Source organism: Trichomonas vaginalis, chromosome I, assembly GCF_026262505.1.
Source record: "Trichomonas vaginalis G3 chromosome I, whole genome shotgun sequence".
Lineage (NCBI taxonomy): Eukaryota > Parabasalia > Trichomonadida > Trichomonadidae > Trichomonas > Trichomonas vaginalis.
The window spans coordinates 6,122,212-6,145,863 of record NC_067203.1 but is presented as its reverse complement, the minus strand read 5'-3'; the positions used below and the strand labels follow the sequence as shown (position 1 = coordinate 6,145,863).

The following is a 23,652-nucleotide window of genomic DNA, read 5'->3' as shown; positions in this document are numbered from 1 at the left end:
GCATTACTATTAGAAAAACAACTGTTATAATAGTAATGCATTTTGTTTTTGTAAATTATCCTATTATACGTTTTATAGGTCATTTGTTGAATTTAGTTCACGCAAAGATTTTTCAATTTTGGATGCTCTGAATTGGCCAGCTTCAAAGAATTCTAATAATTTTGCAAGGAATCTCTTTTTATTTTGTAGTTACAGGTAAATTTAGTTGATACATTTTCGAGTTGAGACTTTGACGAGAATCCTCTAGATTGTTCTCTAGGGATGTCAGATAATAAATAATTAGAATATTGTTATCCAATTTCTCTTTTAGAATAAGGTTGGTATATTCATAAAGGTAAATTTTTAAATTCACATTTGTGTAAGTATTTACTATCTCATAAAAATATCACATATGCAACTCAAATTGCTAAATACCCAATTTCTACAAAATTGATTGATTTTGCACGCTAATTATAGGTGCTTGCACATTAAAACAACTATATGAAAATACAACCTATAACAAATTTGCTATGAGAGGGTTCATTAACTATAGTTGGATACTCAGAGTTCAAGCGATTTTATTGTTCAGTAAATAGATAATAAATAAATGAACTTATTTTCGAGTTGGAACTTAATTAAGCATCTAAAAGGTAAAAATAATAATGATCTTAGCAGACCAACCAAGGATCAATCCTCAAAGTTGGAATTTTTAATAAACATTAAGATATTTATACTTTACATGCTAATAACAACAAGTTTCACCGGTATTCTCAAAGAAATAATTTGATTAATTGATAGTTTTTTTGAAAATTTTTTAGGATAGTATTCAAACTGGAAATCATTCAGAAATATCTCTAGATTACATTTTGAGTATCTACAATAATTAATAATAATATAAAGAAATTAGCGTTAGAAGAAATTAACTCAAAAGAATTGAAAGGTTATACAAAATCAATCTGCAGAATATTTATTTATATCAGGGTCAATAAAATAACATTTATCTGACCATATTTACGATACGGTTTTTGTGCTTTTTTCAATTTAACATGCTCTAATATTAGAATATATGAAATCACTCTTAAATTATATTCACTGAATAAAAATACAGTCTTCATAAATCTTTCACAAAATTTTGCATTTGAAAACCGTCACATTTTTTCTTTTGTTAAAGATTTCTATCCGACCAAAATACATTGTCATAACAATACAAATTACATTAAGGATTCATCGACGTAAAAAATTTTCAATTCGAAAGATATTTACGTTTTTATCATTTAATTCTTTAAATAAAATCAGAATAAAAACACAAACAACAATGCCAAACTGATGTACTTTTGAATGAATTCAAAATTTCAATACTTCGCATCCAAGCTTATTGGACGAAATAAATTAAATATGTATATAATAATACAATATATAAATTTAAAATTTTTCATATAGCCATTTATTCCACTCAATTTTTATTTTCATAATTACTAAGAAATGGAGACCGAAGTTTTGGAAAATTATAGCATTGTTAGAAACATTGGAAAAGGAGGGTTTGCAAATGTCTACTATGCTATTCATAAGCCATCATCGACGCACGTCGCAATTAAAATGATTTCCAAACATCTCCCCAATGAAGATGATGAAGAGCACCTTATCAGGATCAAAAGGGAAATAAGTTTCTTAAAACAAGCCAAGCATCCTTTTATTAGTGAACTTTTTGAGGTAATTGAAACTCCTAACAATTTTTATATTGTTATGGAGTATGTCCGTAATGGAACACTTCTCAACAACATCAATGAAAGAGGTGTGTTAAATGAGACTGATGCTTCCATCGTTTTCTCCCAATTAATCATGGTTATTAAGTATCTTCATGAAGAATGCCATATTGCCCATAGAGACATCAAAGCAGAGAATATTCTTTTTGATAGCTCTCGCAACATTCGAGTTATTGATTTCGGCCTCAGTAACACTCCAGCTTCCGATAATACATTAAAAACACAATGTGGATCACCAGCATATGCTCCTCCAGAAATGATTCTTGGACATTCGTATACTTATTCTTCTGATATTTGGAGCTGCGGCATTGTACTTTTTGCTATTGTTTGCGGTTATCTTCCATTTGAAGACAACAATTTAACAAGATTGGCCCAGAAAATCATATTTAAAGAAGTTGAAATACCCGAAAACATTTCTCCCCAATTGGCAGACCTAATAAAGAAATTGTTGACAAAGAATCCTGACGAGCGAATCACTATTGATGATATCATCCGCCATCCATGGCTTCACGATCAATACCTTTACGTCGAAGAAAAGCTTGCAAAGTTTGAATATGATCCAGCTTATTTCACAGGCTCACTTTCACAGCTTGGCTATGACTATTTAGCCGTTATGAAAGATGTTGAAAACCAAGTTTCCAATCTTGGAACAATATCTTACCATATAATTCATCGTGAATATTTTGTCAGCCATTTCCATTCTCTTCTTTACAGAGAGGCTTTGATTCCGGAAAGAAAAGAATCTTACCACATGAAAAGCCTCGTCAAACCTTTGGTTATCCCTGAAAGCGTCAAAGCTTCAAGAAGAAAATCTTTGCATACACAGATCCATGGACCAATCGTTTCTCCTGTCAGGAGAAGGGTTCCTCTCAAATTACCATCAATTTGATTTTTTTATATTTTATATATATACTTATACCATGTTTGTTTTATTAATTTAAAAAAATAAAAAATAAATTAATATTTTATATATCCGAAATCCTTATTTCTTATGCTTAACGGATTTTTATCCTATTATCTATGTCTTAAAGCCACCTCTCAAGCAACGTCTCAATACTTTTAGTCGAATATTTGCATTTGCAATAACGAATATACATATTATCATATATCAAATTGTGGATACCATATCAAATATAGTCCACAAATTTTCACTCCTTATATCATTGGTGACAGTAAAATCAAATGACAGGACTTCAGACAGAAGCTGATTGAATTTTTATTAAAAAATGAAAGACAGGTGAAATTAAATGGCCATTTCCCACCAAAAATACATACATAGACAAAATTAAAAACATCTAAATTCAGGAATAATATACTAGAATCAAAATCTCGAGCACAAAAGTGACATTGAATACTTGTAAGTATTGAATTCCCATGTAAACTATTCATTTCTATCGTTTTTTGTAGTCCACATTTCCTCACTCTCGATTTTACTCATAAAAATATTAAAAAATCACTATACAATATATAAAATATATATTTATATGGTTAAAACAATGTTATTTTTGCGAGATTTCATCTGAAATTAAAATTAGGGATTTTTTGAATTTTGAACTAAAATTTGTGATTGGCAAATATTGAATAATCGATTGAAATATGAAAGAAATACTTTAAAATTGAATAGAATGTGCCGATAGAATTTTTCTCACAATTTTAAAAAGTTGTTCAAATCCTATTTTTGATTGAGTTTTTGCAATTGTTATATATCAAGTGACAAGCTAAAAATAAAATTTTTGTTGCACTACTATTTTTGCAACAATTTGTAAATTACGTGCATCCCTTGTATTCCAGTGATCAACATCGAGATTACATATTGTAAGAAATCCTTTTGAAGTAGATCTCTATTTGAATTCAAATTCGGACAGTCTATTTCATGTTGCTTCGTGAGAATGTATATAATTTGCAATGTGAATATTATATAATTGATTCTGTATAAATAAGTAATTATGCTTTAGGAAACTGCTCGGCATTGCATGAGATCTAATCTTATAATAATTTTTTAGATATGTTGAAATATGTAATATTTAGCTTCAATATCATTTATTATGGTGTGTCTTTGCTGTTTTTTTGATATTGGATATCAATGACTCTTCTGTGAACGAAAAAATCATATAAATCATTAAATTCTAAACGTAAGCGAAACTCATTCAATTTATTATTAGAATCAAATCTATTTTAAAATTGAGCTATTCGTTAAATCACAAAAGGATACTTTATATTTTTAGTCAAAATTTGTTGATAGGAGCTTATTGGCGCAATCTCATGTTCTTCCTGGAAGCAGCGCACAGACCAGTCAGAAGCGCTCCTTCCAGGACCAGAAAGACTAGAAGGGGGTCCTGACCTTGAGAAAGGACCCCTTCCAGGTCTTTCTGGGACAATTCGGTTCGCATTGCGAGTGTCTGCTGCTTCTTTTGACCAAAGCAGCAGACACTCGCAATTATATGTTGCGGCAAGTGCATCTGTGGTGTCGGAATGCACTTGCCGCGAACTTCGAGCAATCTCCTGATCTTCCTGGAAGCAGCGCACAGACCAGTCAGAAGCGCTCCTTCCAGGACCAGAAAGACTAGAAGGGGGCCCTGACCTTGAGAAAGGACCCCCTTCCAGGTCTTTCTCCAAGGAACATTGTGCCATTGTGGGAGACATGCAGAGGCAATGTCTCCCAGAATGATACATTGCGACCAACACGAGTGAATGGGACACTCTATTCTTTCAATTTTCTCATTAATATTTTATCTTTTTTTATTAGATCAATAAATAAACTCTTTTAATGTTCACAATTACATAAATCCATATGAATCAATTCGCTATTTATTGGGGCATTTTTTTAGGTTGGGGCATTTTCTTTTAGATCAATAAATAAACTCTTTTTTTGGTTGATGGCATGCCATCGAAAACGATAGATCTTTTAATACGATACTGGAGATTCCATTGAAAAAGTTGACACTTTTTATTGCGAAATTTTTATCCTTTTATGAAATTTTATTTATTTTGGATTTATAAATATTAATGACATGAAAACCTCTTTATAGAATTTTTTGTGATCCAACACGTTAAATCATCTATTATGCAAATAAACATAAAATAATATGAATAATCAATTGATCTAAAATAAAAATTATGTAAACATTCAAATTTAAATGAAAGTTTTCTCAAAAGCATTCAAAAGTTTCCAACCTAATCCAAACAAAGTGATAAACCTTTATAATTACACTGTTCTCGATATTATTCGAAAAATTAATTGCGATCAAATAAAAAATTTTTTTATGAACATATTATTCAAATGTTCCACTTTATTGTTAACCCAAGTAGTCAAAGCGGAAAAAGCAAATCTCTCTGGAAGCTTATTGAGAGGGAACTAAAGGAGCACCACATCGATTATAAAGTCCACTACACTCGCTATGAGTACCATGCAATCCAACTTGTCCAAGAGATCTGTAAGGAAAAAGGTTTTAAGACCATCGTTGCACTTGGAGGTGATGGAACCGTTAGTGAGGTAGTTAACGGAATTACAGACTTCGATAATGTTAAATTTGGTTACATCCCAACAGGGTCAAGTAACGACTTCTCACGTGGTTTAGGACTTCCCACTAAGTTTAAGAAGGCCTTGGATACAGTTTTGTACTCTAAGAATTACAAAGAAATCGATGTTGGCTGCCTTGACTTTGGAAACAACGAAACACAAAAATTCGGTGTTTCATGCGGCATGGGATTTGACGCTGCCGTTTGCATGGAAGCCTACTCATCACCCATCAAAGACTTCTTAAATCGTATCCATATGGGCTTTTTCACATATACTGTAATCGCAGTCAAGAACATTTTTACTTACAAGTGTTCTAAGATCACCATTACATTCGATGATAAGGATACACGCGTTTATGACCGTTGCCTCTTCCTTTCATCACTTAATGGCCCATGTGAAGGTGGTGGCTTGCGCCTTGCTCCACATGCTAACCCATTCGATGAATATCTCGATGTGTTCGTTCTGAATACAGATAATAAGGTCAAGATTTTATTATTCTTCCCCTTAGCTTATCTGAATTGTCATAGTGCCCTTAACTACTTCGATGAAGTTGATATTGTAAGATGCAAGAAGCTTCACATTGTCTCAGACGTACCTCTTCCTGTCCACAGAGATGGCGAACCATGCAAATACCGCACAGATGTTACAATCTCACTTCAAAAGAAGAAGCTCAAAGTTTGCACACCATAAGGTATGACTTTTCTTATTGTTTATTTCATGTAAAATGTTATCTATTCAAACTTTATCACCTATTTTCACCTATTTTAGTCCATATCACCTATAATTTTCAAAAACGATATCATTTTGAATATCTTAAAATTTTATATACTATTATCATTCATACATACAAATATATTGTGTTTCAAAAGTTTTCTCTGTTGGATCCAATTAAATTTTTGTATGAAATCAACTTTATTTTTTGCATTTGTAAACAATTCAATTTTTATAGAATCAATTGAAAATAATCGTTACGATCAAATTTCTGATTATGATGAATATAAGAATTATGGTATATTTTATATCCTTTTCTCTTTTTGACGATAGAGATATGATACCAATGATCGGCTTTTTCAAACTTTGAAATCAATTCAAATCTGACAATATTTTCATGGAGCCAGTTCCAGTTCCTCCTGAGGAAATACCGACAATCGTTAAAGAATTACGTGAGCATTTCAAGACAAGAGTCTCATTTGATTTCAAATGGAGAGAAGATCAGCTTAATGGCCTCCTCAAATGCTTAGATGAGCACAAAGATGATTGGGTTAAAGCAATGTATGATGATATGGGATCTCATCATTTCGAAGCAGAATTACTTATCGAAAACGTTAAGACTGATATTTCTCACACACTTAAAAAGTTCAAATCTTGGTTAGCACCACAATCATGTTCAGTTGCATGGGCACTTACTCCTGGAAGTGCATCAATCGTTCCAGAGCCATATGGTGTTGTTTGCGATTTCATTCCTTACAACTATCCAATGTATCTCGGTTTCGCTACATTATGTCCAATTTTAGCAGCTGGTAACGTTTGCTTATTCAAGCCATCAAGCAATACACCACATTGTGCTAAGCTTTACCAAACACTCTTCCCACAATATCTTGATCCAAAGGGAGTTCGTGTTGTTTGTGGTCCAACAAGAATTTGTGATGTTATTCTTGACCAAAGATTCGATTTCATTTTCTACACAGGTTCACCAGCTGTCGCTAAAAATGTAATGCGTCATGCAGCTGAACATTTGACTCCATGCCTCCTTGAATTAGGCGGCAAGTCACCTGTGTACTTCGATAAGAACTGCAGCTTAGCCAAAAGTGTCCGCCGCTTAATTTGGGGCAAAATTTTCAACGGTGGCCAAACCTGCGTTTGCCCAGATTACGTCATGGTTCACAAAGACATCATGGAACAGTTCAAGGCTGAAATGGTCAAGGCCATTAACGAGCTTTATCCAAATCCTGACACTGCTTACAATGATAACATTACACACATCATTAGCAAGCATCATTTCGATCGTCTTACAAAGCTTATTGATAATTCCGGTGGAAATATCATCATAAAGGGCTTTCAAGATCCAGAAAAATTATTTATCGGACCAACATTGATAGAAAACCCAAGTATGGAAGCGGATATCATGACAACAGAAGTTTTTGGACCAGTCATCCCATTCTTCCCAGTTGATAATGAAGATAAGGCCATTGAATTTATTAATGAGAGAGAAAAACCACTTGCAGCATATGTTTTCACATCTGATTGGAATGTATTCACTAAATTCCAGCAGCAGACATCTTCTGGCGCTCTTATGCAGAACGATGTTGTTTTCCACGTTTCCTCACCATATTCTCCATTCGGAGGTGTCGGAAACTCCGGAATGGGCCAGTACCATGGCGAAATTGGCGTCAAGACTCTTTCCCATCTTAAACCTATTTTGACTCATTCAACAATGGTAGAAATACCATTCAAGTTCCCACCATATTCTGATAGAAATCTTTCCATCCTTAGAAAATTTGCTTAAATAAATAGTTTTATATATTTTTTTATATCATTTTTATTTTTGATGAATATTCCTTTTGAAGAATCAATAATTCCTGAAAAATTATTAACATTACGTGAAATAGAAAACATTGTATTCAATCCTTACGATGAAAACATATCAAAATACGAAGAGATTATTAAGAATTTAGATCAATCTTACTTAAGAATTCTACACAGAATGATAATCAAATCAGCAGAAGTAAATAGACGTCATTATAAAACACTAGGAAACTTTTGGGCAATGCTTCCAAGTCCACATTTCAACGTTGAAAATACATATTTTACAAATTATCTCTTAAAAAGGAATATCGCTAAAGATAACTTCTTTTATAAGCTTCCGAAAGACTTTCCTGATACCGAAGTTGTAGAATCTATATTTCCAGAAAATTCATTAGGATATTTCGTTATAAATGATGATTTATCAAATGTTTGCGCAGAAGTTACCTTAGAAGATCCAAGCAATCTAACTTTTTCCCTTGATGGACATTCATACAGTCTTTTTTCATTGGCTTGTTTATTTGGTTCTTCTCAAGTAGTACAATGGTGCAAAGTCAATTCATTAACTATTAATACTGATGTTATGAGAGCTGCAATTAAAGGAAGAAATCTTGAAATCGCACAAATTGTATTTGAAGAAAGTAATTTAGCTGAAACTTTCATTGATGTCGCAATTATGTTTCATAATGATGAATTTGCTCAATGGATTTTAGAAGATAATGAAGTCCAATACAATTTAATCCGTGCAATCGAAGAATTTAATACTCTTGCAGTTGCTTATGCAATATTAAGTAATTATGATGTAAATATACAATCTCCTGAAGGAGATTTTCCTTTAAATTGGGCTGTTTATTATGGAGAAAGACCATTGATTGAATATTTACTTGATAATGGAGCAAATACTGAATTGCATAATGATTCACAAACAAATCCATTGATTCTAGCAGCAAATCAAGGTTATGCAGATATTGTTAAACTTCTTATTGAAAGAGGAGCAAATATAGAATATTTTGGTGAATCACATCGAACGCCAATCTTTTTCGCTGTTGCAAATAATCATGCGGATATTGTTAATTATCTGATAGAAAAAGGTGCAAGTCTTGATGTGATTACTGAAGATAATTTAGATGTTGTTTTTGTTGCTTGTTTTAATGGAAGTTTTGATTGTTTAAAGATTCTTTTACAACATGGAAAGAAACTTACGAAAGATGATTTTATTGGTGCTTGCTGTAGTCCAAACATGGAATTGATTGAATTTGTCTTTAAAGAAACAAAAGAAGTGAATTATACAGGAATATTCGGATATTCACCTCTTTTAGCTGCCATAGAAAACAACAGAATTAATGTTGTCAAACATTTGCTTGAAATTGGTGCTGATCCTCATCTTCCTTCTGATTCCGGCACATTGCCATTAAATGCATGTATTACTCATGAAATGAAGGAGCTTGTACGTTCTTATTTGAAATGATCATGTAAAAATTGTTTATTTCATTGCTGTTTTTATGATTTTGATTTCAATTTTTCATTAATAATAGGGATTTCTTTCACATTTAACGATGATTACTTAAGAAATATGGAAATAAGTCAATGGATGTCGGCATTATGCCTTGAATAAGATTTTTTATTTCGTGATTATTGACATATTCTTTGTATTTTTTAAAATAAAACTACACTAGTAATAAGAAACAATTTAGTTACTCACACAATATAAAATAAAAAATTATTTCACAAATATAAAAAATAATTTTGAAAAATGAAGATTTAATAATACACTAGATAGTCAATTTTTAAAACAAAAGTAAACATATATTACATTATAATTATCCTTCGATTAAACTGTGTGTTCCAAGATCAAACGACATTTTTCTCTTTGTTCCGAGGAATCCGTTATTTATTCTAAGTAGAACAAACAAAGGAATTCCTTCGACACACATTTCGCTGAAACAAACAGCACTGAAAAATGGAATCTTGCAAATTGAAGTATTATGCATTGCAACTTGTGCAACTGAAATAGCTCCACGAGCAAGTAACATAATGGAAAGGAAAATAACAAGACGTAACAATTTCTTTTGCTCAATGTTTGTTTCGGCGAAAGAATCATCTTTGAGACCACGTTCTAGTAGGACAATGAATGCAATATAAATCAGAGCCAAAATGATGTCTCTGAAGATCTCGAAATATCCTGAACATTTAAGTAATTTTCCTGGTTGTTTAAGACATTCGAAAACTAAGCCGCTAATGTATAAACCATAGATAATGACATTATAAATTATTAATGAAACCTTGGCTTTGACGAAAATCTTCACAATTTTTAATGGCAAAATTTGCATGCAAATTGTGATCCAAGAGATCAGAACGAGGGTGTAACATGTGGTAATAAAGTAAGACGGTAATGAGTATATGATGAATCCTAAGATACGACGTGTTCTGTGGTCTTTCCAATCAATGAATGTCAACGGATGCAAAACTAGCTTGAGTAATATAGCAAATATGAAACAAATTCGTGAGGATCTATTGAGGGTACTTAAAGACCAAAATTCGAGACGATATTTGATGATTGGAATAAGACCGTAGAAAAATAATACGGAAAAGAATACAATAAAAGCTATAGAACCTCCAAACCACATCCAGTGATATGGACAATCTTCGGTAAAGCATCTAAGCAATGTAATAATTTCTTCACTCATCTTTGATCCAGAAAAAGTGACAGTGTCGGGTAAATAAAAATCGTCATTAAAGTGCTTGATTTAGCATATGCAATATCATCCAAACAAAATTCTTTAAGTTTACATCCACAAATCCGAAGGTTAGATTTTTGAAAAGAATTGAGAGAAAATTCGAAATGTCATTAAAATCAATCTGGCCGAAGCCAGCATTACTAATGCTATTCCGAATTACCGAATTTTGAGTGATTTGGATCAGAATTTTTCAGGTGATGAGAAAAAAAAATTTTTTTGTTTGACAAGACGATAAATTACCCAATATGGAATCAACACCGCCACCACCTCCATCTACAACTACAACCACTGAACAGACTACTTTATGGCAATACTTCTTCCCAGAGGTGAAGAAGGAAAATGCCAAGGCCACGCAGAACGTGCGTGAAGACTTAAGTAGTTTCCTATCTAATTATTCTAAGACACTTGACGAGCTTTATCAGGTCATTGACCAAAATCCATGCCGTACCTGGGGTATATTCTCAGCTCCAATCGCTCTCAAGTACCCATTCCCAACCAACAAGACAATTGACGAATTTTTCGATACTCATGATGACGACCTTATTTATCCAATCAAAATTCTTACCACATATATTGTTTACATCAACAACTGCGTCGAACGTGGTGAGAAAGAATTCTATCGCAAGCTTGCTTTGTTTGGCGAAACAATCGATGACATTCCATCTGCCAACGAAGTCCTTGACAATGAATGTGGTATTCCTACAGGCGACTTAGAACTCATGACATCGGAATTCCTTCCGACATTGCAAGAACTTTCCACTTTCCTTTTCGAATCTATGTCTGTTGGCATCAAATACATCGAATACATCATCTTCCTCTACTCCTCAGAGAACCCTCTTTTCAAGGACTTCTTCCAGGGAACAGTTCTTTATACGGCCTTTTCTGGCATCGGAAAGCTTTTAAGGCTTCTGTTCACTTTGGAGCGCTTAGTCCAGGAGAACGATGCTCTTCTTGAAGGTTGGGAGCATCTCCGTCGCATGACTTTTGTTATTAAGAACGAATCACAAAATTATAATACACAAGTTGACGACGTCAACACTGTCGAAACCCGCATGGGCCAGATCCATCGTACAGTCTTTAATTCGTCTAATATGAATACATTCCTTGGCAATCTCGCTCCATTGGTTGTCAAGCCAAGCGCAAAGGAATTCGGCAAGAATCTTGAAAGATACATCGAAGAAGAAGCGAATACTTACATCAGACTTCAACAAGAAGGCAAATATTGCGATCTTGAATCCGATATTTGCAATCTCTCTCTCCTCCTCCATCTCCTTACAATCTTCGTTCCGAACCCTAAGAAGAAGGTTGTTACAACAGTATGGAACTCATACCAGGTCTCTCCTATCGTCAAACTTTACCATTTCGTCAATTTCTCACCACTCAATTACCTTGCCGAAAACATTCCAAGACTCATCTCAACCTACCTCGGAAACGATGCTCGCCGCGTTGCCAACGGAAAGGTCTCAAATTACCTCAGCAACCACGATTCAAAGCTCAGCGAGTCAATTCTTCAATGCTTTGCCAAATTTGCTACATGGCAGGCCAACTGCCACAAGCAGCTCCAGAGCGGCGTCAACCTCGGCTACTTCGTAAAGAGCACAATTACGAGAACAATCGATCTTCACTACGCTTTCGAGCAAAGCATCGACCAGAAGAAGATCGAATATCTCGGCTCCCTCATCGAGCTCCTCAAGGCCATCCAAATGACCTTCTTCCTCAATCAAGCTGGCATTTCCCACAATCTTCCACCTCAAGTCGATGCAATCATCAAACATCTTCACTCCGATCTCGAGGCTGTTGCTCAAACTCTTCGTAAGAAGTCCTACCGCTCTGTTCGTACTCGTGCATCAGCATTAGTCTCTCTTGCTTACCACTGCATCCACGAATTCACCGGCGAATACTCTACAACATGCCTCCAGATCATCTCCGATCTCTTCGCATCGAAGCCATTCTCCGGTCTTGGATTTACTCATAATGATATGTTCGGAACATTACGTTCATTAGAGCTCTTGGGCCATTACAACGACCACATCGACAACGCATGCGATACAGCCTGGCTCTTCGACTCTCGTGAGCTTTACGACATTTTCTTACACGAATGCCAGAAGAATCCACGTCGTATTGTCTTCCTTGCACTTTCAATCAACGATATCGGCGATCTCTTCAAAGACAACGCTGACTTATACGGCAAATGCGAGAAATACTTTACGAAATTACTCCGTGACAAGTTTATCCAGCCATGCTTGTCCGATCTCGAGGTAGAGTTGAGATTCCATGCTCACCAGCACCTCGCCGTCTCCGAGCGCAATCCAATGAAGAAGAATTATTCTCAATTCGACCGTTTCCTCCAGACACCACCATTCAAGATCATGAGCCGCTTCTTCGACATGCACTACGAGGCCAGCTACTACTTCACACGCGTTTTCTACAACGAAACAACCGTTGCTCCCTCAGTTTGGGAGACATACACCGAAATGGCCAACATTCTCGAGCGTTTGTACGGCGTTTCAGTTGTAGACTGCCACATTCCAGGCGCAATGATGCAACAGGAGATCGACGTTCTCGAGATCATGAGGAACATCCCTGTTTTCGTTGCATGCCACAACTACGACTTGAATTCACAAGTTTTCGTACAAAGAGCAGAAGATTCCCATTACATCGCTATTGTCGGCATTCCTCACATCTTTGCCTCCTACAGATGCCACGGTATTGGTATCATGAACACAACAGTTGATTTCACTTACAGATTCCTCAAGACGAAATTCAACACATTCTCAAAGTTCCTGTTCGATGACAACGTGAAATCCCATCTCTTCAACGACATCACGTGGTTCGAGCAGCACAAAGAGGAATGCGACGGACAGTTCCCTTACGAACGCGCCGAGAAACTCGTTACGAAGTTCAAGAGACTTTCTCAGAACAACAACAACACTTCTGGATTGTCCGCACTTGACAAATTCCGCATTTTGATCACAGAGATTGGAAATGCACTTGGATTTGTCAGAATGGTCAGAAGTGGTGGTACAAGGTACTTGAACAACGCAATTGGCTTCGTTTACGATGAAGACAGCGAGCTTTCCTTCAAGGCATTCTCAGAAGAAGTCCAGTTACCACAGCACACAGTCACTGCTGCAGAGAGATTGGATGGAATTGTTGGAAAACTCAAGGATTTGTTTGGCGGCGGCCAATCATTCTTCAAACTTTTGGTTGAAGTTTTCTCAGGACCATTCAGAGATAAGAAGAACATCCACCTCTCCACGTTCTACGCAATTCTTCCTGCATTGACATTGTCATACATCGAATCAATCATGGTTTTGAAGGACAAAGCCCAGAAACAGAACAAAAACGCTTCTTTCTCAGATGATGGATTCCCAATGGGAATTGCTTACATCCTCAAGCTCCTCAACCAGGACGCCCTGTTCGACTCTATCCACTGGTTCGAGTCCCTCAAGAAACACGCAGAAGAGGAGAGAAACGAGGTTCAAAGGACATCAAACGGAAAACAATCATGGGGATTCTTCACTGGAGATAACAAGCAGACACTTAAGTTGGCACTCCAGATGATTGACAGAAGAATGAAGGAAGTAGATTTACTCGAAACAACAGTTCATTCTGCTCGTATTCTCTTTAACTAATTTTTCTCAAGATTTTTATAGAGAATAACTTTTTTTCTTTTCTTTAATGTCTTATTTTTTTTATATTAATATTTTCTTTTCTCTTTTTCTTCTCATTATAATTTTTTTGCGTAAGTAAAAAAAACTATCTTTTATTACGTTTTATAAAAAATCTAAGTTTTTTTTTGTGTTTTTGGAGGGGGAATTCATGAATCTATTTAGTCTTGAGTCATGAATGGTATATACAATAAGTAATGGGACAAACCCCCTAAACCTTTTCTAGATGTATTAAATTCGCAAACTGGCACGAGTTGAGTGGATTCGTGCCGGTTACAGGCTTAAAATTGAGAGGACGGAGGGAAGGTAAAAAAGGGCAAATTTTGACACTTTCGTGCCAGTTTATATGTCATTTTACAAATCCCTAGCACCATGTAAAATAAAGAGTTCGATTAGATTTTTATAGTTGAAAAGCCCTTATTCCATATATTTTTTTTTCATTGTTATTTACACCATATGAAAAAAGTTTGGTTATTTCTTTACTATTATAAAATGCTGCAATATGAAGAGCAGTATTTCCATTTTTATCTTTTTCGTTGATATTTGCACCATGTGAAATAAGAAGTTCGGCTGTTTCATTACAATTATTTTGTGCTGCAGTATGAAGAGCAGTATATCCAAATATATCCTTTTTATTGATGTTTGCACCATTTGAAAGAAAACATTTGCAAAGAGATGGAATGTTAAACCTCGATGAATAAACAAAGCATTGATTAATATCATTAGTTAGATCGAAATAAACTAAAAAGGATTCAAGATTATTGTACATTTTTCATAACATACAAGACGAACCAAAAAACACAAATATATAAGAAATCTAATATACTAATATTTACATAACAAAAATATAAAAATTTATAATTTTGATTTGGTTATAACTAATTCAGGTACGTAAGTAATCTTCTTAATGTAATCTTCTACTAGTTTACTTGTGTTCATGTCCAAGTTCTGTTTTTCGCAAATTATTTCCATTTTTTTCTGTCTAATTTTTGGAAAATAATAAATACAAGGAAATCGAACAGTTTCGATTATTTCTGTGTTAGAAAATTTGTGTCTCATGTTAAATTTGACTCTTGTTATATATTCATTCGATTTTTCATTGAAAAAACTCGAACTTGTGCCAAACATATGGATTCTCAATATAAACAAGTCATCAAGTGGCATAGGAATCATGTAATTGCTGTTATCAAACACTTTCGTGATCTGTTTTCCAATAATCCGAACAATTCTGAAATTATTCAACGCAAAATCAGCCAAAGCATCAGTAATAGATACATTTTCACCGATATTTAGCTTATCACTAATTATCTCCTTCAAGTTTTCTGTTGTACATTGAATATTTTCAGATTCAAAAAAATCTCTGTTAATTTCATCAACAAACTCATTGTTAATGAGCTGATCATCATTATTATTCTTGAAAAAGACATTGACGAGCTTCTGATACCAGGAAAAGTTCTTAATTGAATCAATAATAATTTGATTTACTGAATTCAAGGAAGAAACAATAGGAACATAGGAGAAATCATGTTGTTCTAAATAAATGATTTGAAATCCATTGGAAGCTAACTTTTTCGGAATAATAATTTTTTTCGGATTTTCTCCAACGGGAAACAAAGAAGGTATGGCCAAAAACTTACCTTCAGATGGAAAGAACATCGTAACATTATCATTATCTGTTTGATTATCAATTTTCTGAGGATTAAAATTATAAAATGGAGAATTAATTCTAAAACAATTAATTGAGTTATAAACGTGTTCAGAAACGTATAGATAAGCCATATCTACTCTCTTTGGCTTATAATTGGTCTTCCACATCTGATTTAAAACAAATAGAGAATTTATCATGTTGAATTCTTTAAAAACATGGACTCTCTGGGTGGTAACGTAATTGTAGAACTGAATCTCAACACCAGACATCGAATTGACCTCGTAAGCGAACGATATAAAATAATAATTTTGTTTACTGGTGTGAATGTACTTTTGTTGGGTTTTCGTGGTCATTGAGTAATCAGTAATAAATAGAATCATGTCTGAGTCTATTTTATCAAGTCCATGGTTCTCTTTTTTCTCAAAATTAATTTCAAAAGGGTTTCCATAGACAATTGTATGACTAATACCTGTTTCTTGGGTAAACAATTGACAGAGATTCTTCAAAAACGTGTCCTTCTTCATCTGTTGGTCGAATTCATAGTGATCAATATTTTTTGACATCAAATAATCGAAATTTGTTAGCAAGAATGCTGTGTCATGGCATACATCTTCTACTAGTTTGCAAATATCTACCTTGTGGCCACTCTCGACTGCTCTTAAGAAAGATATTAATGGAAAGGAAGGATCATAATATTTTATAGGGGGAGATATCGGGAGAAACATCGCTAAGATAGATTGGAACCATGAAAACTCTGGAACTATTTGATAAGGCTTAAATGGCAGAATTTCAATAATTAATTTGAGAGAAGCATATAAATTAGATATTTTTAGATACTCGCCTATATGCAGCTCATGAATTTCTGTTTCTTCTGGAGGAATTATCATTTTTGAATGAATTTTTAAAATTCTTACAATAATGAAGTCTGAAGAAGATAAAATGAATGCAGATTGTGTTTTAAACTCAACAAAAGATAGTATGGCTGATGACTTTGACTCCGCATTGATATTTTCATCCTCAAAAACTAATTTGAGATGAAGAAATGATTCTGCTTGACAGCTACCTATTATTATGTCTTCTGACTTATTACATTCCTCTAAATTGTATTCTATTGAACTTTTTAAACCTTCTTTTATATTCATTTTTTTTATAATTTTTTTTTAAAATTATTTTTTTAAATTATTTTTTTATAATATTATTAAATAAATATTATTTTTTAAAAAATTCTCAGTAATTCAAAATTGAATACTATACACAAAAAATTGACTTAAAAATTCCACTAATAAATAAAAAATAACAATGAGAAAAGAGAGCAGTGCGCATACATTTGAAAACACATGTTATGGAAAAATAAATACATTTGGTAGGGCTACATTTTACCTAAATCTTGGAGTTTTTTTTGGAAAATTTCGATTTTTTCTAAAATTATATCATTATCTGTTTGCTGAAAGGAATTTATTATATCATTTGCATATAAATTAATCATATTTTCAACTTTTTGAACTTGAATTTGACTATTTTTATCAAAAATATTAAAAATATAAATTAAATAGTCCAAAACAATATTTTGAACAAAACAATTATCCGTATCTGTGAAAATATCCAAATAATCCAATAAATTACGTTCAAATGAAATATTATAAAAATAATTTGGATTTGATAAACAACAAAGCATCAAAACATTTGCAGCTTGTATTGAAATAATTCCATCCTCTTTGTAAAGTATTTCACATAATGTATTTAAAAAATTTGATTCATAAAATGCAGAATTCCAATTTTGACTTAAAATAATCGTTTGACCAACTATACCCAATATTATATCAATTGTTTTGTTGCCAAAACTTGTAATTCTATTCAATATTTCAAAATATTGTGAAAAAATATTTGTTATTGGAATTTTTTTGATTGTTCTTGCACATTCTAAAAACAAATTTTCATTTTCAGTCCTTTTCATGATTTCTAACAAAAGATTTTCCAAATTTATGCTTTGGATCGTGTTTAAAACAGTTATCTTCGATAATGCTCGTATTAGATCTTCATTTGGATCATCTAGATCCCATAAAACGTCTTTCATTTCAATTAAAAAATTGTCAATTAAATTTGATTCAGAAAATGAATTAATAAAGCTTGTCAATAGCTTCATCATGACTTTCTTACAATAATAAATTCTGTTTTCATCATCCTCGTCATCAGATTGAGAATTTTGTTCATTTAAATATTTTATTTGTTCAAAATATCGAATTTTGAAGAGATTTGCATATTCATGTGAAAGGAAGGTTTCAAGTTGATCACAAAACATGCAAATATTTGAAATAGAATACATTAATGGAACAAAAAATTGAAATTGAAAATTTTCTTGAAGAAATGAATTTAATATGTCAACAATTCCTCGTGAAATCAAATCTTGAATTGCTTGTTTGTTTCGGCAAAAGTGAAATGCAATTATTTCGAATGAAACTAGTTTTAAATTGAACGGGAAGTCATTTCCCACAAATTTAATGAGAAGATCTGTCACAATATGATTTAAAATGAGTTTTGTTGGAAATCGATTCGATAATTTTAATGAAATTTTTAAAGTTGTTAATTCTGAGAAAAATTCATCAAATACTTGGCGATACTCATCTGGTGTTATAGGTTCTCCATCTCTTTCTCTTGAAGTCAAATGATCAAATTTAGAATTTGAAAGAAAAATGTCCGAAATAATTGGTAAAATGTTTGACAGCATACTGCAATCGGAAGAATATTCGATATAGTAATCCTTTTTTAACCGATTACTCGTGTACACTGTATGAATGTCAAAAGAATCAACATTCATGTAATGGTAAATTCTTGAAAAAAATTGAAAGCTTTACAAAATAGTTAGAATATAATTTGTAAAGCTATCAATCTTCATCAAGAATTCCAAAATAGTGCAAAAATTGAAAACCGTTTCACTCATTCAATTTTTTGTTAAATTTAGAAAGTAAAGTATTGAAAAAAAATATGATTTTTATTTCATTTTTGAAGAGATTTGATATTTCGAACAGCCTGTGTAGCTCAACCGGATAGAGCATAAGACTCTTAATCTTGGGGTTGCGGGTTCGAGTCCCGCCACTGGCTCTTTTTTCTTTTTTCATCTGATGATTTTTTCCTTTTTGTAAAATCGCATTTTTGGAACTAACTGTAATTGCATATTGTAATGGCATTTGCGTTCGTCAAATCAATGATTCTGGATTTTGTTCAATCAACAAAAATTTTGCTGGTTTCATGGAAGAAATCTACCAATAGAAGCAATTAAATGAAATTCATTAATTATAATGTAATTTTATCTTCACTTATCTGAATGTACTATTCTTTATGAGTTCCATGTATAAAAAAATTCACGTTTGAAAAATAAATCAGTATTTCCAATTAAACCTGAGTTGTTTCTTTAAATAGACTCGTTGTAATCTAAGGCTTCTTCCATTTGAAGTTTTTTTATTGCTAAATAAACCCAAGGGTGACACGAAATCTTCATGGAAAATTCCATTTATAGTAATCGTTATTATTCAGGTGAAGTCAATCATTTCGAATGTGAAGTATCGATTTCGAAATGAAACTGATATGTCTAGTACTCATGAAAACAATATTGATTTTAGTCAATTTTTCATATAACATTCAAGAAATGATGGATAACAAGACAATTGTGAATACATACATTCATTCATTTTAATAGTTATATCTAGTAAGAGATATAAATATAAGGATTATTTGACTTTTAACAAAAAGATCTAATTTCCATGCTATTTTATATCGTTGAGGACATAAAAATATACAAATGCATATTTTGAGTTATTGTAAATACGCTAGAGCCTTGAAAACTCCTCAAATTGACATAGTATTTGAAAATACAATTTAATTTTCAGTCAAATTCATTGATTTCATAAACATTATCAGATATATGATGTTAAACTATCATTTACAGACATAAGGTTACATAACTTCATAGTATTTTCATTCATTATTCCATTAATTTTATTATCCTATTGTCAAGAGCATTCAAACTGTCATTTTATCATTCGCTCCTTACTTTTTGCATCCTTACATAAAACTTTCCTCTGTAGTCTGAGCCTATGGGATCATAGATAGCATGAATTTGTTCATCTAATTATTTAATTTTGTAAACTTCATTGACGTTTAGAATAAAATTGGATGAATATTGATGACCAAATTAGGGCAGTATGGGATGAAATGGGACTTAACGAAGAAGAAAGGATAAATGAATTAAGGCCCCTTAATGAAAAGATTGGTAAAATTAAGAAAGAAAAAATCGAAGAAACAATTCGTGAAATGCAACAACTTCAAATCGGTATAGATGAAACAAAACAAAAACATATACGCATGCTTCAAGTTACAGGAGCTTCACCTTTCGAAATCGAGGAAGTTCAAAAAAACGGCATCCATGGCTCTCTCAAAGAACGTTTTGATCAAGTACAAGATGCATATGAGGAATATAAGCCAAGATATGTTGAGACCGTTCAAAAATTCCAGAAAATGGTCGATACTTTACAAGAAATGTTTGAAATACTCGAAGTTCCTGAACAAGATCGTGGCGATTTCGCAGCTGTTGGCGATACAGATCTTACAGCAAAGCGTTTGCAATCATTTTCTAATAAAATAGATAGATTGCAAAATGAAATCAATGCAAATGAAAAATATGCTCAACAATTTATACAAGAAATAGACAAACTTTCATACGATCTTGGTGTTGAGATCAAAAACGAGATCAGAATGATAATTGCTCATCCTCCTTATCGTCCAAGTGATCTTGTTAAGCTTAAGAACGAGCGTGATCTTCTTCAAGAAGAATTTAACTTGAACTCATCATATATTGCTACTCTTGGCCTTGAAATCCAACGCTTATGGGATATTCTTAATATAAGTGAAGAAGAACGCAGAAACTTCCTTCAAATGCACAAAGGAGTTTCATACAATGAAATTGCCGTATGCGTTGAGCTTATCAACTCTCTTAATCACCAAAGGAATCAAATGGTTCCTCAATTAATTGAAGATGTCAAGAAGAAAATCTCTGAGTTCTGCAAGAAGATGTGCTATACACAAAAACAAGAAGAGGCAATATTTAATAGAGTCGAAACAGAGCTGAATGAGAAATATTCAATGGAAGAAAGTAATCTCTCTAATCAGGAAGAATTGGCTGATAATGAAGAGTCAAATCCTGATATCCCTGAGGAAGAAATCAGAAATAACGAAGAAGAATCAAAGGAATCCGAAATTCCTCAAAATGAAAATATTTCTCAAGAGAAAGTAAATGATTCCGAACAAAAAGCATCAGAAGTATCGAATATGGAGCCCGATGATCACAAGCAGCCTGAAAACGAAGAGAAACCAGAGAATGCCGATGATGCGATTCCGAAACTCGACCAACAGAATCAAAATTCGGAACCACAATCAAATGAGAATTCAGAATTTCATCACGAGTCGGACCAACTCCGACATGAAATTAATTCTGCCAATACAATCAATGAGTTACAGACCAAGGCAACAGAAGATTCCAAGCCCCATGAGGAGGAGGAAGAGCATAAAGAAGTACAAATGATTCTCCCACAACATCTTCCACTCGAAGAAGAAGATTTCTATGAAGAAGAGGATATTGATGACCAAAATGATAAGAAGCAGCGCAGAATGACCCCAAGGAAGACATTTGTTGATGCTGATGACCTTCTTACCAGTGAAAATTCCGCAATGAACACTCCTCAAAAGCCAAAACGCCCAGAACAGCTTAAACCAATCGAGAACACAACAGCTGAAGACCGTGAAATTGCATATTTCGAGCTTCTCGATGCAGAATTTATGCATCTACAGCATCTATATGAAATTTCTCGTCCAATCCAGGAACTTATTCAGCAAAGAGAATCGATAATCAACGAATACAAGCAAGTTAGTGAAGAAAACATTGCAGCAGAGAAGCCAAAACCAATAAGAATGTCATTAAATCCTCGCCAATCACTAGATACAGATCAACCAAAACTTGAAAAAGTTGCTGCTGAAAAAACGAAAAATGACAAAACAAGGAAATCATTACAGCCAAAGAGTGCAAGACCACAAACAGATATCGCAGAGAAGGACAATGCTGTACCTTCAAGACGAAGTCTTGCACTTAAAACTGCTCGAAAAAGCATTGGAAAACATATACCAGGAACTGTTTCTCCAGAAAAAGCAAGAATGCGTCCTCCTGATCCTTCGAAAGCTCTTAGGGCCGAAAAAGTGGAAAGGAGATTCAAAGTTGTACTACCAAGAATAGAAAGAAAACTTGCTATGGCTCTTTTCGAGTACAAAAAGGAAAGTGGCGAGGATTTCACTTTAAACGGAGATGTTTATAGTAAGAAGCTTCCAAATGTTCAGCTTTCACAGACAGAAAAAAGAATGGCAAAGAGTTCTCTCTCTGGAAAACCATTGAAGAACTAATTTTAACTTGTTATTAAAACTTTTTGTTCAATTATTATAATAGTTTTTTTTTAATTTTAAGGCGGACCAGGGGGACGCATTCGTGTCAATTAAATGTAAGGGCTTGCCATATGATATTTTATTAGATTTTTTGAAGTGAATTTAAATTGAAAAAGATATTTCGTTCATTTAAGCGAAGCTTATTCAAATTTAAGCAAAAAATTGGATACAATTTACTTATTTTACATTGATCGTATCGAGTTTTTCTTTTTGAAATAAAATGAAAAAAATCGTTTTAAACTATACATCTAGATCAATAGCATAATTTATTTTTAGTTGTTAGCTTGATATATTTTAGAATGACATTTTAAATTTGCAAAATTAGATAAAAATTTTTGAATAAACGCATACACAATAGTATGTAATAACTGATATGACAAGAATTTTGCAAAATAATAATTTTCAACGGTAAAAAAAAACTCATGAAAAAGACCAATGCATATCATCTTTTTTTTTATTGATTTAACATTTTTCCTAAATGTTAGTCACCGTTACGGTTTTTTCTTTGGGGGCGAGCTTGCGAGCCCCCAAAAAAAGAAAAAACCGTAACGGTGAGCTTACATTTCGGCATAGTTTAAGTCTAGGTTTTGCATTTTAAAATGTTTGTTACCTTATCTTCTTTCAAAAAGTGGCAAAAATTTGTTTGAAATTTGAAAAAGATATTTTTATTTGCATAAATGACATTCAACTTAGCTGTAGCATGATTCTTTTGCATGCTCTAGTTTTTTTCTCAGTTCAATCTCCTTCCATACTCTTGCTTGTACCAGTAAGATCGCACCAAAATTCTCAAAAATTAAGATCTCCAAATTTTATGTCCAACTCCAATTATCAAACGCCCTCATTAACGCCACTCATAGCCATCTTTCATGCATGAGAAATCGTTATTAGAAGATTTTTACGGCTAATTATCTGATTCAATTCAGATCAATACTCAAAGCCCCATTATTTATTTATAAATCCTTGTTTGTCGCCCATGCGAATAAAAATTCTTTTTATATTTTAAACAATTTTTTTTCACTTTGGAAGGAGAAAGGTGACTAACATTTTAAAAATGCAAAAACTGACTAAACTATTTTCAAATATCAAAGTGAATTCAATGTAAACTAAAATTATGACACTTAATAAAATCAATTTTTAACTTCCATTTTATTGATATTTTGACTTACAATGAATTTCAAAAGTATTTATCTATGCACTTTCAACTATAATATGTCAAATAATTTTGAAAGGAAGTGTCATTTTCATTTTTTCTAAAAAAATAATCAATTCTCATATGAGGGAAACAGTTTTTATTATAAAGTTTCAATCATTCAATAAATAATCATAC

The 23,652-nt window shown here is 32.9% G+C and overlaps 9 protein-coding genes and 1 non-coding gene across 10 annotated transcripts; 7 read left to right on the top strand and 3 right to left on the bottom strand.

Annotated features, from left to right (window-relative positions):
- Positions 1–1,461: 1,461 nt before the first annotated feature.
- Positions 1,462–2,631, top strand: TVAGG3_0937980 (protein serine/threonine kinase protein; the record flags this gene model as incomplete). Its single annotated transcript, XM_001310604.1, has 1 exon — positions 1,462–2,631. The coding sequence occupies one exon, from the start codon at positions 1,462–1,464 to the stop codon at positions 2,629–2,631; it is 1,170 nt and encodes a 389-aa protein (XP_001310605.1).
- A 2,326-nt stretch (positions 2,632–4,957) lies between these two features.
- On the top strand, positions 4,958–6,027 carry TVAGG3_0937970 (D-erythro-sphingosine kinase protein; the record flags this gene model as incomplete). Its single annotated transcript, XM_001310605.1, has 1 exon — positions 5,023–5,952. The coding sequence occupies one exon, from the start codon at positions 5,023–5,025 to the stop codon at positions 5,950–5,952; it is 930 nt and encodes a 309-aa protein (XP_001310606.1).
- A 343-nt stretch (positions 6,028–6,370) lies between these two features.
- Positions 6,371–7,768, top strand: TVAGG3_0937960 (aldehyde dehydrogenase family; the record flags this gene model as incomplete). The annotated part of the gene is made up of 1 exon (XM_001310606.1): positions 6,371–7,768. The coding sequence occupies one exon, from the start codon at positions 6,371–6,373 to the stop codon at positions 7,766–7,768; it is 1,398 nt and encodes a 465-aa protein (XP_001310607.1).
- A 42-nt stretch (positions 7,769–7,810) lies between these two features.
- On the top strand, positions 7,811–9,253 carry TVAGG3_0937950 (protein ubiquitination; the record flags this gene model as incomplete). The annotated part of the gene is made up of 1 exon (XM_001310607.1): positions 7,811–9,253. The coding sequence occupies one exon, from the start codon at positions 7,811–7,813 to the stop codon at positions 9,251–9,253; it is 1,443 nt and encodes a 480-aa protein (XP_001310608.1).
- A 305-nt stretch (positions 9,254–9,558) lies between these two features.
- On the bottom strand, positions 9,559–10,500 carry TVAGG3_0937940 (uncharacterized protein; the record flags this gene model as incomplete). Its single annotated transcript, XM_001310608.1, has 1 exon — positions 9,606–10,472. The coding sequence occupies one exon, from the start codon at positions 10,470–10,472 to the stop codon at positions 9,606–9,608; it is 867 nt and encodes a 288-aa protein (XP_001310609.1).
- Positions 10,501–10,728: 228 nt separating this feature from the next.
- TVAGG3_0937930 (WASH complex subunit 4 family) lies at positions 10,729–14,293 on the top strand (the record flags this gene model as incomplete). Its single annotated transcript, XM_001310609.2, has 1 exon — positions 10,769–14,158. The coding sequence occupies one exon, from the start codon at positions 10,769–10,771 to the stop codon at positions 14,156–14,158; it is 3,390 nt and encodes a 1,129-aa protein (XP_001310610.1).
- Positions 14,294–14,594: 301 nt separating this feature from the next.
- Positions 14,595–14,963, bottom strand: TVAGG3_0937920 (protein kinase protein; the record flags this gene model as incomplete). The annotated part of the gene is made up of 1 exon (XM_001310610.1): positions 14,595–14,963. One exon carries the CDS (start codon positions 14,961–14,963, stop codon positions 14,595–14,597), a length of 369 nt encoding a protein of 122 aa, XP_001310611.1.
- Positions 14,964–15,049: 86 nt separating this feature from the next.
- Positions 15,050–16,984, bottom strand: TVAGG3_0937910 (uncharacterized protein; the record flags this gene model as incomplete). Its single annotated transcript, XM_001310611.1, has 1 exon — positions 15,050–16,984. The coding sequence occupies one exon, from the start codon at positions 16,982–16,984 to the stop codon at positions 15,050–15,052; it is 1,935 nt and encodes a 644-aa protein (XP_001310612.1).
- A 1,883-nt stretch (positions 16,985–18,867) lies between these two features.
- TVAGG3_0937900 lies at positions 18,868–18,941 on the top strand. The gene has a single exon. It is a non-coding gene; the product is annotated as a tRNA-Lys (tRNA).
- A 1,071-nt stretch (positions 18,942–20,012) lies between these two features.
- On the top strand, positions 20,013–22,286 carry TVAGG3_0937890 (regulator of cytokinesis 1 PRC1-related family; the record flags this gene model as incomplete). Its single annotated transcript, XM_001310612.1, has 1 exon — positions 20,013–22,286. One exon carries the CDS (start codon positions 20,013–20,015, stop codon positions 22,284–22,286), a length of 2,274 nt encoding a protein of 757 aa, XP_001310613.1.
- Between the last annotated feature and the right edge of the window lie 1,366 nt (positions 22,287–23,652).